The sequence below is a fragment of the Aulonocara sp. 'chitande type north' Nkhata Bay genome, linkage group LG3 (assembly GCF_057382095.1).
Source record: "Aulonocara sp. 'chitande type north' Nkhata Bay isolate Kocher_YH1m ecotype deep benthic linkage group LG3, A_spYH_male_GT1.1, whole genome shotgun sequence".
NCBI lineage: Eukaryota > Metazoa > Chordata > Actinopteri > Cichliformes > Cichlidae > Aulonocara > Aulonocara sp. 'chitande type north' Nkhata Bay.
This window is the reverse complement of record NC_141346.1, coordinates 71,016,519-71,035,852: the sequence shown is the minus strand read 5'-3', so window position 1 is coordinate 71,035,852 and position 19,334 is coordinate 71,016,519. Positions and strand designations below refer to the sequence as shown.

The 19,334-nt window shown below is 42.2% G+C and overlaps 1 protein-coding gene across 2 annotated transcripts in view; it reads left to right on the top strand.

The window, feature by feature from the left end:
* Positions 1-19,334, top strand: part of LOC147336914 (protein NLRC3-like) — a 28,339-nt gene that overhangs the window by 3,187 nt on the left and 5,818 nt on the right. For both annotated transcript variants that reach the window (XM_086287183.1, XM_086287185.1), the window contains exons 2-5: positions 8,977-9,261; positions 10,092-11,865; positions 16,488-16,661; positions 16,885-17,058. In XM_086287183.1, the coding sequence (XP_086143309.1) occupies positions 8,977-9,261; positions 10,092-11,865; positions 16,488-16,661; positions 16,885-17,058 (2,407 nt within the window). The remainder of the gene's footprint in view (positions 1-8,976; positions 9,262-10,091; positions 11,866-16,487; positions 16,662-16,884; positions 17,059-19,334) is intronic.

Sequence of the window (19,334 nt, the reverse complement as noted above, 5' to 3'; positions counted from 1 at the left end):
TCCCCTCCAGGAGGCGCTACAGGAGCCTTCAGACTAAAACCAGCAGGTTTAGGAACAGCTTCTTCCCCACAGCTGTCACCCTACTGAACTCAGTCCCCGCTGAGCCTTTCCATCCACACTCACCTAACCCTTCTACACTCCTCCTCCCAGTGACCATGATCCTTTCATTATCAACATTCACCACGTTGGTTACTGCTGTAGTTTTAGGACACTGACATGGTGTAGTCTCTGTTATAGTGCCTACACTGTTATAGTCTGTTCAGAGAGCTACGCTTCCACTACTGTAGATATTTTCATAGCACTCTGTAGATCTGTTTACCTCACAGTGCTTCATCTTTATATATGTATATTTGTTCATAGTATACCTGTATACTTGCCCGTCTGCAGAGGTGGGTAGTAACGAGTTACATTTACTCCGTTATATTTACTTGAGTAAGTCTTTGGAAAAAAAATTTTACTTTTAAAGTACCCTTTTTGCACGATACTTTTTACTTTTACTTGAGTACATTTGTGAAGAAGAAACGGTACTTTTACTCTGCTACATTTCCAAAATTTGACTCGTTACTTTTTAAAAAATAATTAGTTTAACACATTAGATAACATGCCGCCAGTGGAGTTTCCGGTAACTTTTTTACCAATCAGATGTGGCCATGCAGTCACATGACCAGCTTGAAACTGTGGCGGGCAGAGCGGCCCAAGCGTTTCAAAGTAGCGGACACACGGAAAGAAGACACACATGAAAACATGGCAAAGCCAGTTGTCTACGCTAGAGCTGAAGAGGATGAACAGCATTTTCCTCACATACAAAGAATGTTTCGCTTAAAGGCAAGGCAAGGCAAGGCAAATTTATTTGTATAGCACAATTCAACAACAAGGTGATTCAAAGTGCTTTACAGAGACATTAGAAACAAAAACAAATAAAAAGCATGATTTAAAATTGATTAAAACAAGCAAACAAACAAACAAACAAACAAAACAGTATATAAAATCAAAACAGATAAAATCAGAACAGTAGATAAAATCAGTAGTTAAATGTAAGTTTTGAAATTTAAGCTTAAAAGTGTGGATTTGGTGCTTTATTCAAATGCAGCTGAGAACAGGTGAGTCTTCAACCTGGATTTAAATAAACTGAGTGTTTCAGCTGATCTGAGGCTTTCTGGGAGTTTGTTCCAGATATAAGGAGCATAAAAGCTGAATGCAGCTTCTCCGTGTCTGGTTCTGACTCTGGGAACTGATAAAAGACCGGATCCAGATGACCTGAGGGGTCTGGATGGTTCATACTGGGTCAGGAGGTCACTGATGTATTTTGGTCCTAAACCATTCAGAGCTTTATAGACCAGCATCAGAACTTTAAAGTCTATCCTCTGATGGACAGGCAGCCAGTGTAAAGACCTCAGAGCTGGACTGATGTGGTCCACTTTTTTGGTCTTAGTGAGGACTCGAGCAGCAGAGTTCTGAATGAGCTGTAGTTGTCTGACTGATTTTTTAGGTAGACCTGTAAAGATGCTGTTACAGTAATCAAGCCTACTAAAGATGAATGCATGGACTAGTTTTTCCAGGTCCTGTTGAGACATCAGATCTTTTATCCTTGAAATATTCTTGAGGTGATAGTAAGCTGACTTTGTTATTGTCTTAATGTGTTTTTCTAAGTTTAGGTCTGCATCCATCACTACACCCAAATTTCTCGCCTGGTTTGTGGTTTTTAGATGTATAGATTGAAGTTCTCTGGTGACCTGTAATCGTTTTTCTTTGGCGCCAAAGACTATTACCTCAGTTTTGTTTTTGTTTAGCTGGAGAAAATTGTACGGGGCCTTGGTCTCCTGGTGACATTGTGATATATATTTGTGTGTCATCTGCATAGCTATGACAGTTTATTTTGTTGTTCTTTATAATCTGTGCCAGTGGGAGCATGTAAATGTTAAACAGAAAGGGTCCCAAGATGGAACCTTGGGGAACTCCACATGTGATACTTGTCTGCTCAGATGTGAAGTTACCTATTGATACAAAGTATTTCCTGTTTTCTAAGTATGTTTTGAACCAGTTTAGTACAGTTCCTGAAAGACCTGCCCAGTTCTCCAGTCGTTTGAGTAATATGTTGTGGTCAACTGTATCAAATGCTGCACTGAGATCCAGTAAAACTAAAACTGACATTTTTCCACTGTCTGTATTCAGACATATGTCATTAAACACTTTGGTCAGAGCGGTTTCAGTGCTGTGGTTCTGTCTAAAACCTGACTGGAAGGCATCGTAGTAGTTATTCTGTTTTAAGAAGTAACTGAGCTGTTGAGAAACTGCTTTTTCAATGATCTTACTTAAAAATGGGAGATTTGAGATCGGCCTGTAGTTGTTCATTTGTGTCTTGTCAAGATTGTCCTTTTTCAGTATAGGTTTGATTACAGCAGTTTTTAGTGATTCTGGAAACACACCTGATAATAAAGAAAAGTTGACGATCTGTAACAGGTCTGACTCTAAAGTCTTTGAGACCTTTTTGAAAAAACTTGTTGGCAGGACATCTAAACAGCAGGAGGAGGAGTTCAGGTGACCTAAGATGTCCTCCAGGTCTTTGCTGTTAATAGGTTGAAACTGTTTCATGGTGTTTAAACAGTTTTTCGGTGGACACAGTACATATCCTGGATCTGCTGTTGATGTACCAATTGCTTGTCTAATTTTTTGGATTTTTTCTGTGAAGAATTTGGCAAAGTCATTGCAGGCCATGGTCGAATGAAGTTCAGCTGCCACTGACACAAAAGGGTTTGTTAGCCTGTCAACTGTAGAAAATAAGACCCGAGCATTATGGCTGTTTTTAGTGATGATGTCAGAGAAGTAGGACCTCCTTGCATTCCTCAGTTGTAAATTAAAATTGTGAAGTTTCTCTTTATAGATGTCATAGTGAACCTGCTCAGCTTTCCTACACTCTCTTTTTTCATTTTTCACCAGTGTGGAGTTTCTCCATGGAGACTTTTTCCTTCCAGAGATAACCTTCATCTTAATGGGAGCAATAGTGTCCATTACATTTAACATGTTAGCATTGAAGCTATTGACGAGCTCATTGACTGATCCTCTGGGCAGGTCAGGTGTTAATGGGAAGACCTGGTTAAAAATTGCACTACTGTGTTCAGTTATACACTGTTTTGTGATCACTGTTGTTGATATATTTATGTGGGCTGAGATTTTACTTTCAAAGAAAACACAGTAATGATCAGACAGGCCCACATCAGACACAGTAACCTTTGAAATGCTCAGGCCCTTGGAGATCAGTAGGTCGAGAGTGTGTCCTCTATTATGTGTGGCCTCTGTTACATGCTGAGTCAGCCCAAAGTTGCCCAGAGTGTTACTCAGGTCTTTAGTCCCTTTGTCCTGAGGGTTGTCCACATGAATGTTAAAATCCCCAGCAATAATTACACAGTCAAAATCAACACAGATCACAGACAGCAGTTCACTGAGGTCATTAAAAAAGTCTGTGCAGTATTTGGGAGGCCTGTAAAGATTAAGAAACACAACTTTGGATGGGGCCTTCAGCTGTAAAGCCACATATTCAAAAGACTGAAAACTTCCAGGAGATAGCTGCTTACATTGAAATGATTCATTAAATAAGACAGCAACCCCTCCTCCTCTCCTGCTCGCCCTGACCTCACTGATAAAACTGTAGTTAGGAGGGGTCGTCTCGATGAGAACAGCTCCACTGTTACTTTGGTCCAACCAAGTTTCAGTTAGAAACATAAAATCAAGGCTGTGCTCAGTGATTAAATCATTAATTAAAAATGTTTTCCCAGCTAGAGATCTAATGTTTAATAAAGCCAACTTAAGTGTTTTAGAGGTATTACTTGTCCCCTCGTGTTTGGGAGCAGTCTGTGGCACACAAGGTATGTTTACTATGTTTAAAGATCTTTTAGAGTGCAGCTCTCTGTGTTTTGACCAGGCCACATGTCTCCTTCTGTCACCTAAAAGTACAGAGATTTTAAAACCTTCTAGTAAACAGGGTCCCAGCTTCTCCTGGGAAAAGTCACCACTGCCATAATCCTCGCAGCCCGGACCCTAAACACATCAGACTGTGGAGACAGAGCATGAAGGTGGTAAGGAGGAACTAAGGGGGGCGAGGCTGGGCAATGTGACTTCGATTGCTCTGTTGAGGGTGGGGCTCGATGGCGAACCTTTGGCCGCTCTGGTGGGGGGTTTATGGGGGACAAAAAGGGATTGGGCCGGGGGGTAGATCTGAGCCCAGCATTGACCCGCTCCATCATCTCCTCAGTGAATTTCAGGTGTGGGGAGGAGGGAGAAAGGGAGGGGGAGGAGGGTGATGGCCTGTCAGGGGTTTGGGGGACTGGGGAAGGTCGTGGTCCCTGGTCCTGGTCGTTGGTGTTGTTGAGAGAGTTGGAGGCAAATAGGGACCCCTCTTCTTGCCTCAGATGTCTCTCCTTTCTGAGGCTCTTCCCGGGTGGGGGCAGATGGAGCTCCTCCTCAAGGTTTCTGCTGGGCTTTGTCTGTTCTTGGAGTACTGTTTGTTCCTCTTTATGAGATAACTCCTCGTTTATCTCAGCCTTGGCACCAAGCACATATGGATGACGTATGGAATAAAACAAGTTGGAGGTGAACAGTTTCACCCCTGACTTGTTAAAATTAAATCCATTTGCTTTAAACAGATGCCTGCGTTCCCAAAAAATATTAAAGTTGTCGATAAAATGCACCGAGTGGTCAGTACATGCTGATATAAGCCATTTATTCAGTGTAAACAACCTGCTGAATCTCTCGTCTCCTCCTCTGACCGGCGGTACAGGTCCACTGATGAATACAGCTGCATTCAGAGAGTTTACAGTATTTAATAATCCAATAAAGTCCCGTTTCAGAACCTCCGACTGTTGTTTGGACACATCGTTTGACCCTGTATGCAGAACAATGTTTGTCACAGTTGGATATTCATCTGCAATTTGAAGAATTCTCTCCTTCAGGTTGTTGACCATATCGTTAGGAAAGCAGAGGACTTTAGTGTTCTTACCGCACATCATTTGTACATCCTTCACGGCAGAGTCACCCACAATCAGAGTTTCAGGCCTAGCCTTTAGCTTTCCCTGTGGTCTTTTACTTTTCAACAGATTTTCAGACCTTACTTCGCTGCTTTTAGATGGATGGTTGTCCGATATAGATCCAGGGTCCTTTGATAGTGGAGCAAATCTGTTGTGCAGTTTCACATTCAGTTGTTTTGGAGGTTTGTTGTTAACCTTCCTATTCACTGTTGTCCAGTCCTGTTTCCTCTCGTATACAGGGGTAGAAGAGCTTCTCTGTCTCGTAGGAAGTGAAGGCCAGTCGGTTTCAGAGATTTCAGCTCGCTGTGCTCTGCCCGTGATACGTCCTCCGCCTTCCAGGAGACATGATTTATGTCTTGGTTTTGCACCAAGACAGTCCAAGGGGGGATTATCGCTTGAGGATTTATAATAATGCACAGAGTCTACTTTCTTGGTCATGTTATCTGTGCTCCTTAGCTGTGTACTAGCTTGCTCATCGCCATTGTTTTGAATCAAAGGCAAGGTTGTTTCATTTCCACACAGTCCATTTACCTCCACGTTTACTTCTAAGTAGAGATGGACCGATCCGATATTACGTATCGGTATCGGTCCGATACTGACCTAAATTACTGGATCGGATATCGGAGAAAAATAAAAAATGTAATCCGATCCATTAAATATCACGAAAGCACCTCACAAAACTTGCAACACGCCGTAACTCGCCTCAGAACGTCGGAGCAGTATGCATCACGTGATAGAGCAGCTGTGGCATGCAGGACCTGTCGGTGGTCTGGATAGCATTTGGAGCTTCGCTAGCAACCTGGCATTTCATCTCCGACAAAGTTATCCCCGAGAGAAGTAAAGCAAGTGTGTAAGTCCATCTCTGAATGTTTGTAAAGCATTCCCACGTTAAGCTTAACGAGCGACTGCCTCTCCTGCTGCTACTTCAATCGTGAAACTGCTAATGATCAGCTGATCGGCTTTTCTGTTGTGAGTCTCTCTTGTTTGTTTTTGGTCCACTTTGCGCCAGAAAGAGCAAACCAGCGGCTGAACAACAGCAGCACGTTTAAGCTTGATCAGCTGTTGTTAGAATGTATTTAATATTACTTTCTACACCAGGATCTTTTTCTACGTAGCTGACGCTGGTAACTGTGCAGGGGCGGATCTAGCAAAGTTTAGCCAAGGGGGCCGATAGGGCATTAACTGGGAAAAGGGGGCACAAAGACATACTTTTCTTTCTTATTCTCATTTAAAATGTCGAGCTTTTAATAAATAATTATCTGACACCCAAAGTTTTAATTTGATGTAAAATGAATAGAAGTCAATTACTGTATATAGTGACTATTAAGTCTAATATATATACCCTAGTAAGCTATAGTACATTTTCCTTTGGGAAGGTACCATCTGTGCAGTCTGCAATTTTGTTGAAGAAAGATGTTGAATCTATTTAATATTTCTTGAAAAATAATTGATTTCTGTGCATTTTTTTTTCACACTGCATCAAATTAAGGTTGATTACGTTGATTAAGCATCATGAGGTGGAGCGTGAGGGGTGGTTCCCTATTTTTTATTTATTTATTTTTGTTGTTGCTGGGAGTTGGAACCCTATTAGTTAGGTTGCTTAATATTTACGCTAAGTACTCTTTAAAATACCAGAATAGGGAGGATGGTGTAGGTCTAAGTTTATTAGATTGATCAGTATTGCTGAACTATGAAATATTTTTTTTGTATACAGGTATAACAGAATAGCTTTAGTGTAGTTGTTGTTTTAAACTTGAGTATGAACTTGCAGACTTGCAAAATGCAGCAAGATATTTTAAAAAACAGTTTTGTTGATTAAAAAACACTATATCGGATTCATATCGGTATCGGCAGATATCCAAATTTATGATATCGGTATCGGTATCGGACATAAAAAAGTGGTATCGTGCCATCTCTACTTCTAAGCGATGAATTTTTGTCTCCAGTACTGCAATCTTCTGCAGGAGGCTGTGGTAGTCATCTGTGGATAGGGAAGGCATCTTGTTGCTAGTTAGCCTAGCGGTTAGCACCTTTCCAGGCTATTGGGGCTGTTCGGTGCCCAGACACTGTAATCAGGCTTCAGCTGTGTCTAGGCCACAGACACACGGAGCGCTGAGGATAAGGTAACTATAAAAATGTTGCTGTTTCTGTTAAGAACACTTTAGTCCTAATGATCTATAAGTGTCCAGAAGCTATCGCAGGTAAGCTCATACGGAAAAAAGGGAAAAAATCAGCATAAAAATCAATAAAAGAAGAAAAGCATTTAAGGAGCAAACAGATGACGCGTCCACACTCGCAAAAGATACCATTGGGTAAAAGCAGCACAAAAGAGCAGCTATGTCTTCAGTGAGAGCCAAAACAAACCAACTTTTCAGCGTGAAACAACTCAGTTCATGTAACCTGAGGAAACTGTAAGTTTTCTCTAAATATCTTTTAGCTGTGGTTAGCTGGATGTCAGTCTTATGTTACAGACGCTGTGTCGAGCTTGAGCTGCGAGTCATATTTTCGGCGCTACATTGTAGTGAGATAAGTTTGTGGGTATTTTGTGCAGCTTCAGCTGTCCTTTTAACTGCTCGCTGGTTAGCTAGCGTGAGCTATAAGCTAACAGCTAGCATGGTTAATGACGCTAGAGTTCCACGCACATGCAAACAGCTCGTCTCTACTGCTTTAACTGTTAAAACAGAAGACAATACTGCAGCTGACAGGGTTTATTATGTGAAACAGCAGCTTGTTTAGTTTAAACAGTCTGCATTAAGCTGGGCAAACACTGTGCGATTTTTTTTTTTCAGTCGCGTTATTCAGCTCCTGCTCAAACTGTACAATTAAATCGCAGAGGTTAGAAGTTCATAGGTCACGATGCAGGGTCTCACACTATATGGCCTGATGCTCTGATGCGACCCGAGTGCTCAAACTGTGCCTTCATAACATGAAGCTTATCATACAAAATCTGTCCCTCGCTCTCCCTCTCTCTGTCTTACAGACACACACACCATCAACTTTGCTAAATTACTAATGAAAAACATTGACCAGGCAGCTGTGATTGAGTAGCAATGTCCATCCAACTCTTTTCATGGTTGTTGTAGTCATAATAATTTTGTGAGGCCACATTGAAAAGTGTTGGATACAGAAGCGTAGTACGGAAGCGTAGAGCCGCCACCCAGGCAAAAGAAAAATAGAGCTATGTCACATTATAACGTGAAAAGTTTATTATTATAGTATACTATTGTTCTAACAATATTAGATATAGTTCTAACAATATACTTTTCATGTTTGTACAATATACTATCATTTAGGTACAATATACCTATTACAATATACATAATTCTCACGTTCGTACTTGCACTCGTTCTTATTTTAAACTTAATCTGGAATGCAGGATATGAATGACAAGATTTTGTTTTTCATATTTTTCATTATTTTTCAGTTTCAATTTTTTCTTCGGTTTCATTTTAAGCTGGCATCATTTTAGCCCTACACACCCTATAATTTAGTATTTGTTGATGAGATGTTGAAGTGTTAATTGAACAAAGTTAGAATACAGTGGAACCCCGACTTACGAAATTAATCCGTTCCCGAGGGTCTTTCGTAAGTCGAAAATTTTCTTAAGTCGAAACAGCCATTGCACCTTTTGAGTGAGGTGATGCTGAACGATAGGCTAATTGCTAACTAGAACAACAATATGTCGTTCAAGTGGAACAGCGAAGCACGAGTACGGAAGCCAAGGGGTTGTCACATGATTCGGAAGGCCTTGTGGGCATTGTAGGCTCAGCCAATCAGAGCCAGCGGATTTCGTTACACCGGCATTTTGCCGTACCATGGGCAGAAATATTGCCGTTCATTGCCTTCGTAACTTGAATTTTTTGTTAAATGGGGTATTCGTAAGTCGGGGTTCCACTGTATTTTTCACATGATTTCGACTGAGAAGCATGTTTATGTCTCTTTCTTCTTCCTGTAGAGGAGGAGCTTGCCAGGGTACGGTCAGCCTTTGTCTGGAGGGTAACAATAGAAATCCTTAAACTGCTCCTTGAGGCCCTTGTAAGTGATGGTATCTTAAATAAGTTGGAGGAAGAATCGATACTGGAGGGGAACCCACTCAGAGCAGACAAGGCACGCAGCTTGATCGACACAGTGAGGAAAAAAGGAGACAAAGCATGCAAGATAACAATCAAGCATCTTCAGATCAAAGATCCTTCTCTTTTCTCTCAGCTGCGTTTGAACTCTGATCCATCTGCTCAACAAGGTGAGGTCATGCATCAGATACCATGAATAAAAATGGTCACCTTGCAGTTTGTTGAGATGTGAAAGTGAAACCTCAGAATTCATTGTAAGAAAAAGGAGAGGGCAAGAACGTCATTCTACGACGAATGTTTGGATTTGTTACATGCCTGCAAATGTATTTTCTAAACTACATGGAGGAATTTTGATGATCATCATAAACCTGTGAAACTACTTGGATCTAATGTGATCTGTATTTAATTAAACACAAGTGTTCTTTACTTTTAAAAACCATGCAAACTGATTGCCTTAAAAAAGAAAAGTCAGAGTGTTTCTCTAACAAGAGGACACTCTTTAAGGATCGGTCATTTGACTTAAATGTTTAATGAAAAAAATGCCACATTTACATATAATAAAGCAAATTGTGGCCAGAAAGGGTTTACATTATCTTTTGCCATTGTAAATTACGAGAAGAATTAAATGTGAATTACTGAATCTCTCTCAGATGCTTCTTTAAATAACATAGCAGTGGGGAACGTTATGACACTTCAATGTTGTTATTTTTGGTTACAAAGTTTGGAGAAGAGGCACAGAAAGCAGAAACCTGTTTAGCCTGCACATGTTGGCATCAGGTACATATGAAAAGCTGCAAAGCAATACAGATGTGGAGGTTCAAAACATTTAACGTGGCTTTTTTCAGGAAATACATTTAGGAATTCCTGAAGCCCCTTTTTGATTTCTGGTAGAATGAGTATATTAAAAACTTGATAGGTTAAATAAAGGCCAAAGTACATCACATAGCTCCTTCAGACCAGATTTGTATTTTTCCTTCTTTTTTTCCTTTTTTTGATTCAGATGCTCTTCAGAAGTGTCAGCCTAAACTCAAGTCTCTCTTAAAGAAGAAGTTCCAGTGTGTGTTTGAGGGCATCGCTAAAGCAGGAAACCCAACCCTTCTGAATCAGATCTACACAGAGCTCTACATCACAGAGGGAGGGACTGCAGAGGTCAATGATGAACATGAGGTCAGACAGATTGAAACAGCATCCAGGAAACCACACAGACCTGAAACAACAATCAGACATGAAGACATCTTTAAAGACTCACCCAAAAGACAGGACCTGATTAGAACAGTGCTGACAAAGGGAGTGGCTGGCATTGGGAAAACAGTCTTAACACAGAAATACAGCCTGGACTGGGCTGAAGACAAAGCCAACCAGGACATCCAGTTCATATTTCCATTCACTTTCAGAGAGCTGAATGTGCTGAAAGAGGAAAAGTTCAGCTTGGTGGGACTTGTTCATCGCTTCTTTACTGAAACCAAAGAAGCAGGAATCTGCAGCTTTGAAGACTTCCAGGTTGTGTTCATCTTTGATGGTCTGGATGAGTGTCGAGGTCCTCTGGACTTCAACAACACTAAGAGTGTGACTGATATTACGATGCCCACCACAGTTGATGTACTTCTCACAAGCCTGATCAGGGGGACGCTTCTTCCCTATGCTCACGTCTGGATAACCACACGACCTGCAGCAGCAGACCAGATCCCCCCTGAGTATGTTCACAGGGTGACAGAGGTCAGGGGGTTCACTGACCCACAGAAGGAGGAGTACTTCAGGAACCGATTCAGAGATGAGGAGCAGGCCAGCAGGATCATCTCCCACATCAAGAAAGCTCGAAGCCTCCACATCATGTGCCACATCCCAGTCTTCTGCTGGATCACTGCTACAGTTCTGGAGGATGTGCTGGAAACCGGAGAGGGAGGACAGCTGCCCAACACCCTGACTGAGATGTACATCCACTTCCTGGTGGTTCAGGCCAAAGTGAAGAAGGTCAAGTATAATAGAGGACGTGCAACAGATCCACACTGGAGTCCAGAGAGCAGGAAGATGATGGAGTCTCTGGGAAAACTGGCTTTTGATCAGCTGCAGAAAGGAAACCTGATCTTCTATGAATCAGACCTGACAGAGTGTGACATCGATATCAGAGCAGCCTCAGTGTACTCAGGAGTGTTCACACAGATCTTTAAAGAGGAGAGAGGACTGTACCAGGACAAGGTGTTCTGCTTCATCCATCTGAGTGTTCAGGAGTTTCTGGCTGCTCTTCATGTCCATCTGACCTTCAGCAACTCTGGACTCAATCTGCTGGAACAACAACAAACAACCTCCTGGTGGTTTAAACCATCTCTCCACCAGAGTGCTGTGAACAAGGCCTTAGAGAGTCCAAATGGACACCTGGACTTGTTCCTCCGCTTCCTCCTGGGTCTTTCATTGCAGACCAATCAGACTCTCCTACGAGGTCTGCTGACACAAACAGGAAGTAGCTCACAGACCAATAAGAAAACAGTCCAGTACATCAAGTGGAAGCTCAGTAAGAATCTGTCTGCAGAGAAAAGCATCAATCTGTTCCACTGTCTGAATGAACTGAATGATCGTTCTCTAGTGGAGGAGATCCAACAGTCCCTGAGATCAGGAAGTCTCTCCACAGATGAACTGTCTCCTGCTCAGTGGTCAGCTCTGGTCTTCATCTTACTGTCCTCAGAAGATCTGGATGTGTTTGACCTGAAGAAATACTCTGCTTCAGAGAAGGCTCTTCTGAGGCTGCTGCCAGTGGTCAAAGCCTCCAACAAAGCTCTGTAAGTAAACATGAACTCATCGCTTCATTCTTAAAATCATGGGAAATAAATCAGAGGTGCTCAGTTCAAAGAACACTACCACTTTAGAAAAATTAAAAAATAGTCACTAAAATAGTCATGATACTTTAAATATTTCTCTCCAGCAGGACATGTCAGCATTTCTGAAATATTTTTGTCTTCAACTCGAATCAAAGCACAATCCAGATCCAGCCTATAAGAACATGAGCTCTGATCCTTCAGCCCCTCTGACAGGTTTATTATCCTCAAGTTGTTCACTTGTCTCCAACAACCAGGAGTCTAGCTCTGTTTTTTAAAGCAAATACTTGAGCTACCAGACTGCACCTACATCGTTTTCAGATGTTCTTATTTTAAGGTCTGGTTTGTGTCTCATCTTTATTGCAATCCCCCATGTCTCTCTGTTTTTCAAATATAAATCTGTTACCTCGGTGTGGCCAGAACAACATGGTGAACCCAAAATACAGACAAAGGTGAAGGAACTGAATATTACTAGACGTGAAGGCTTTATTTACACACAGGAACTTGACACTTGGAATTTTTTAACATGAACTGTGAACTATGGCGGAAGTCAAGCACTTGAAGCTGTGAGCATGAAGTGGGCTCTGTGGTAGGTTTCCGGAAATGGGTCTTGGTTGATGGTAATCTGAGTCACTGTAACAGAGGTAGAGCAGCATCAGAAAGATCACTGGTGGAGGTTACAGTAAGTGAACGAGGTTATCTTCAATGTCTTATTTGGGGTTTCTGTAGCTCAGGAGGTAAAGCTGGTCTGATCTGACCTACTGATCGGAAGGTTGGTGGTTCGATCCCTGGCTCCTCCAGTCTGCATGTCAAGTATCCTTGGGCAAGATACTAACCCCAACTTGCTCTCCGATGCATCCATCAGAGTATGAATGCGTGTGAATGTACTTAGAAAGCACTAAGTTCAGATAAAGTGTTTGTGAGGATGGGTGTGATTGGGTGGATGTGGCATGTTGTATAGAGCGCTTTGAGTACTCCGGGAGAGTAGAAAAACGCTATATAAGAATCAGTCCATTTACCATTTACTTGTCAGCAGTCGGAAAGCAACTTGGGGAAGGCAGGTGGTGAGGTCTGGGTGAGTACTTGTTAGCTTTGAATCCAGGCAAAGTGGTCCAGTAAGTCTAAGAGACGAAAGGCATTAATGTGGCTGTGAGTGAATCAAGAAGACCAGCATCCAGGAAAACGTGACTGAACTGCAAGGGTGAGTAGATGATCCGAGGATTAGGAGGTTAGCAGAGTTATTGGGAGTGCTGATGTTATATTCAGCCTAGTAGATTACTGTCAGGTGTGGACAATGGACAGGCTGACCAGGCTTCACCCAAAGGCAGAAACCAGAGTCTACTGGGACACCACCGCCGCTCACACAGACCATGACAGCAGCATGACCCCCCCCCCCCCCCCCCCCCCCCAAGCATTCTCTTTCACTTGGCATCATTTACCTCTCCCTTCTCCAATTTCTGATGTGTCCACCTTTGCAATGATAACTGTGATCAGGGTGAACCAAAAAGGTGCCGTGGTGAACAGATACTTAAGTTTGGTGAATGCAGTTTCAGCTTTGGGGGACCAGATGCATGCTGAGACTTGAGTGGTGCAGCTACCTGACTATAGTTGAAAATGAACAGTCTATAAAAATTTGCTATTCCCAAAACCCATTGGAGATGCTTCTTGAATCTACAATGGGTACAAGGGGTAGGCCACTCTGTTAAAGCTTTCACATTTGCCAGATCCGTCTTCACCTGCCCCCGTGCCAAAATGTAACTGAAAAAAGTTATTGATGAGGAATGGAATTCACACTTTTTTGCTTTGACATAAGGTTTATTCTCCAGCAAACGTTGGAAAAATAGCATGGACATGAGACTGATGTTCCTCGCAGGTTTTGGGAAAAATGAGGATATCATCCAGATACACCAATACGAACCTGTCAAGGAATTCCCGGAGGACATCGTTAACTAATCTTGAAACATTGCGGGAGCATTAGTTAACCCAGGCGGCATGACCAAATACTCGTAGTCCCCCAATGGCATGTTTAAAACGGTCTTCCACTTGTCTCCCTGATTGATCTGGAAAAAGTGGTAAGCGTTGCGGATGTGGGGTTTTGTAAACCCAGTGGCGCTGTGAAATGGCCTGAAAGCAGAGCTAATGAGGTAATAGGTACTTATTCTTGATGGTAATATCACTGAGGCCCCTGAAGTAAATGCATGGCCAGAGAGAGCCATCCTTTTTCCCCACAAAAAAGAAGTTCCAACTTGAGATGACAATCGTTGGATTATGCCTGCACCGAGGGATTCCTTAATGTACTTTTCCATAGCCGCACACTCAGGTCTAGACAGGTTATAGAGCCAGCTAGAAGGCCGGGTGGAGCCAGAGAGTAGTTCTATGGTGCTGTCCTGTGGTTTGTGAGGTGGCAGTGAAAGCGCTTTACTTTTGCTAAATACTTCCTGAAGATCATGACATTTGGTGGGCACAGAGGAGAGATCTAAAACAGTCTCAGTGTTGGTTGATGGTTCCACAGGTTCCGGTGGACGGGCAGAAACAAGGCAATTTGAATGACAGAACAGACTCTAACTGATTACCCTCTGACCTGACCAGTCTAAGTGGGGGTTATGTAATTCTAGCCAAGGAAACCCGAGTATGAGTGGTTTGTGAGGTGCATGAAAAGCAAAAAAGGTAAGTGTTTTCTTGTGATTGCCAGGGGTGACAGGCTCTGTGCGCTGAGTTATGTGAGGGGACACTCGGTTATTTAATGACTTAGTGGGAATGGGCGGATTAAGGGGGCATAGAGGGATGTTTAACTGTCTCGCTAACTCAGACTCCATGAGGTTCTAATTGAACAAGAGCCTGAAAGGTCTGGTTAACTAGAACAGAGAGTTGGAGTTGCAATCTGGGTTTTTATGTTTGTGTGAGTATCCTCCACCCTTATCCCTGAACTTTCCAGTGGGCAGACCCTGGTGTGGAATCGAAAACAGACAGGTTCATCACGAGAAGCAAGCTAATCTTTCATGGTTTGATTTAATGACTGAAAAACATACAGCGGACGGTGGTTAGCACTGTTGCCGCACAGCAAGAAGGTCCTGAGCAAAAGTCTTTACAAACTCAACCAGGAAATCATCATGCGAGCAGAAAGAAAGAGGATGAGCAGATAGGTAAGCAAGAGAAACCCGCCAGCGTCCCAGGTTTCCAGAGAAGGTTCAGGTTCTAGGTACCTGAAATGGGATGTAATTCAATTAAATTCAATTTTATTTATATAGCGCCAAATCACAACAGTCACCTCAATGCGCTTTATATTGTACAGTAGATCGTACAGTAATAGATACAGAGAAAAACCCAACAATCATATGACCCCCTATGAGCAAACACTTTGGCGACAGTGGGAAGGAAAAACTCCCTTTTAACAGGAAGAAATTTTTGGTGTCAAAGTCAAAGCACAGATCCACCCAGTCTCTGTATTTCAGCTTATTTCCTTTATACACACATTTAACAGGAACAGTTTCAGACAGCTAGTGTTTACCTGACATTACCTGCGTACCTCACAGTTTGCAGGTAATGGGCATAATAATTACTGAACAGAGACATCCTGCTGTGAACTTTGTTGCTGTGGATCTAAAATGTAAAAATACATCTGAGAAGATTTCTAATCATGATTTTATGAGCCCCCAAAGTTTGATTCTGTTCATCTGGACGTAGCGCTCTCAGCGGGAGAAACATTTTGTCACTCATCAAGATGACTTCTTCAGGCTCAGCTGACTGCAGCTTTCCCCAATCTTATAAAGAGTACATCTGCATAATGACTCAAACCTAATGGTCAAGGAACTGACCTCCCAGCCTTATTGTTCCTTCAGTGGGCTGGTTTCAGTCATTATGCAAATGTACTTTTTATAGGGTTGGAAACCAGAAGTCAGCTGAGACTGACGAAGTCACCTGGATGAGTGACGAAATGTTTCTCCCACTGAAAGCGCTACGTCCAGATGAACAGAATCAACTTTTGGGATTTACTAACCTGGATGATTGAGCATGGATCAAGACGGGTTTTTATGAGGTATACAGTTTCTTATAATTTCTAAACCAGAAGGTTGAGGAGATGGAGCTCATGATAACTGGCTACTGCCCTTCAGCGTGCTTTATGAAATCATCCAATCAAAATAAAGTTGGCCTTTAGGGAGAGCGGGTCTTTAAAGGGGAATGAGCCAAAGCAGCTTTTAGACAGAAAATGAAATGAGAGTCCAGGATGTGATACATTATTTATAACTACATTTACAGTAATCGCACATATTAGAATTAATAAAGTGACCAGCAGTACTGCAGTAAGTGTAATACTGCAGTACTCACAGGCCTGTGCCAGCAGACACTGAACTACTGTCACTAAATCAACCTGGTCTTCACTGGTTTCCATTTACATACATTGGAATAATTGTGTTTAATTTGAAATATTTTTCTTCTGTTACACTTAAATTCTTGAACATTTTTTTATTTAATTGTGCATTGTAGTGTACTCATTTGTACACATTTGATTACTTAGATTCAACATATAAAGAGATTTTATTTGATAATAAATATTATTGTTTTGTTGTTCTTGTTATTTTTTTCAGGCTGAGCAGCTGTAACCTGTCAGAGAAAGACTGTAGAGATTTGTTGTCAGTGGTCAGCTCCCAGTCCTGTAGTCTGAGAGAGCTGGACTTGAGTACCGACAGCCTGAAGGCTTCAGCAGTAAAGCTTCTGTCTGCTGCAGTGGAGAGTCCACACGCCAAACTGAATATTCTGAGGTCTGACCGATTTGTATTCTTTTTTCTTTTGTTTGTTTGTTTTGTTTTTAACTGAGAAAATAAATCCAGCAATTTAAACAGTAGAGGTAAACTTGATCAATTTACTGTTGTTTCGTACCACATCTGCTCAGCATAAAACAACAAGGATTCTTAAAATATAAGATTAGTTATTGCACCCTGATTACACTTTAACATCAGTCTTTGTTCATGTTTTCATTTTCAGACTCAACGTCTGTGAACTTCTAGCGGAAAACTGTGAAGCTGTGTCCTCAATGCTCAGCTCTCACTCCTCTACTCTGACAGAGCTGGACCTGAGTATCAAAAATGTGCAGGATTCAGGAGTGAAGATTCTGTCTGCTGGACTACAAAGTTTAAACTGTAAACTAAATACTCTGAGGTCAGATCAATTGACATTTTGTTTTTTTTAAATGAACCAATTAAACATTTTATTCAAGGCTTCCGGTTCCGGCGCTCGTGGGGATGGACACCTAGTACGAGAGCTCTCGACTGAAACTTATTAAAACTGCCCCAAGTAAATTAATACACTATCTAAGTGCACATAAAGAGGAAAAAGGGGTTTAAATGATGTCCAGAAAGAACAAAATAGCTAAGAAGTTAACGTTTGAAAACGTGGAAGATGGCAATGTGCAGCTAACAGAAGGGGCTAACGTTAGCCCCTATAGGGCTAGCCGAGGCCACTCTCCCACTCCTAGCCGTGAGGATTCTGGGACAGAAGATGAGGTTGACCCAGCAAGTTTGACGCTGATACTGAAAGAACTGAGAGGCGTTGGGAAAGAGGTGAAAGAATTTCGAAAAGACACGAAAGCGCAACTGGTGGAAATAAGGGGTGAGTTGGATAAAGCCAATGCGCGGCTTAATGATGTGGAAACCAGGGTTGCAGAACACAAAGATAAGCTCCAGAACACAGACGAGATTTTGTCTGAGATACTAACAATGCAATTCAATGTTATTTATATAGCGCCAAATCACAACAAAAGTCACCTCAAGGCACTTCATAAATACAGAGAAAAACCCAACAATCACATGACCCCCTATGAACAAGCACTTTGGCGACAGTGGGAAGGAAAAACTCCCTTTTAACAGAAAGAAACCTCTGGCAGAACCAGGCTCAGGGAGGGGCGGGGCCATTTGCTGTGATTGGTTGGAGTGAGAGAAGGAAGACAGGATAAAGACATGCTGTGGAAGAGAGACAGAGGTTAATAACACATATGATTCAATGCAGAGAGGTCTGTTAACACATAGTGAGTGAGAAAGGTGACTGGAAAGGAAAAACTCAATGCATCATGGGAATCCCCGGCAGCCTACGTCTATTGCAGCATAACTAAGGGAGGATTCAGGGTCACCTGGCCCAGCCCTAACTATATGCTTTAGCAAAAAGGAAAGTTTGAAGCTGATCTTCAAAGTAGAGAGGGCGTCTGTCTCCTGAACTCAAACTGGGAGCTGCTGCCACACCCAGTCCAACATAGCCAGGCTTTCTTTGCTGCTTTGACAAAACCTCAAATCCCAGTCAGAGATGATGAGCATCATCACAGTGATGATCATTTCTCTATTAACCCAGGCTTTCTGCTTCAGGATCTGTGCACGCTCAGAAAACAAGGAGACCTTTAAACATAATTTCACTAAATGGATGGATTGAGCTCAGCCTACAGATGAACTGGTGCCAGAGATCATAAAGAACATCAAACAGTCAAATTCAACACTTTTAATGGAAATATGAGATTAATCTTAAAAGTAGAGATAGTGTCTGTCTCCTGAATCCAAACTGGAAGCTGGTTCCACAGAAGAGGGGCCTGAAAACTGAAGGCTCTGCCTCCCATTCTACTTTCAAATACTCTAGGAACAACAAGTAGGCCTGCAGTGTGAGAGCGAAGTGCTCTAATGGGGTGATATGGTACTACAAGGTCATTAAGATAAGATTGGGCCTGATTATTTAAGATCTTGTATGTGAGGAGCAGGATTTTGAATTCAATTCTGGATTTAACAGGAAGCCAATGAAGGGAAGCCAATACAGGAGAAATCTGCTCTCTCTTTCTAGTCCCTGTCAGTACTCTTGCTGCAGCATTTTGGATTAACTGAAGGCTTTTCAGGGAGTTTTTTGGACATCCTGATAATAACGAATTACAATAGTCCAGCCTGGAAGTAATAAATGCATGAACTAGTTTTTCAGCGTCACTCTGAGACAGGATATTTCTAACTTTAGAGATGTTGCGCAAATGGAAGAAAGCATGCAGGAAAAGTTTCAAACAAAACTAACATCACTGGAGGCTTACTCGAGGAGGGAGTCGCTCAGACTTTACAGGGTGCCGGAGGGAGAAGAATCGGGAGCTCCATCTATGGCCCACTTTGTGGAGAAGCTACTCCGGGAGAATCTCGCCATCCCACCATCAACACCGTTACAAATTCAGAGAGCACACAGAGTGTTATCATTACTCCCTCCGGACGGCTCCCAACCCAGATCGATCCTGGTAAAATTCCTGTGCTTCACGGTTAAAGAAGAAGTGCTGAGGCTTGCTTGGCAAAAGAAAGGTTTTATGTGGAATTCCAGCAAGATCAACCTCGACCACGATTACCCCCCTGAGATCATGGCTATGAGGAAGGAGTATGCAGAGGCACGAAAGGTCCTAAAAGAGAAGAATGTACAGTTTAGGACCC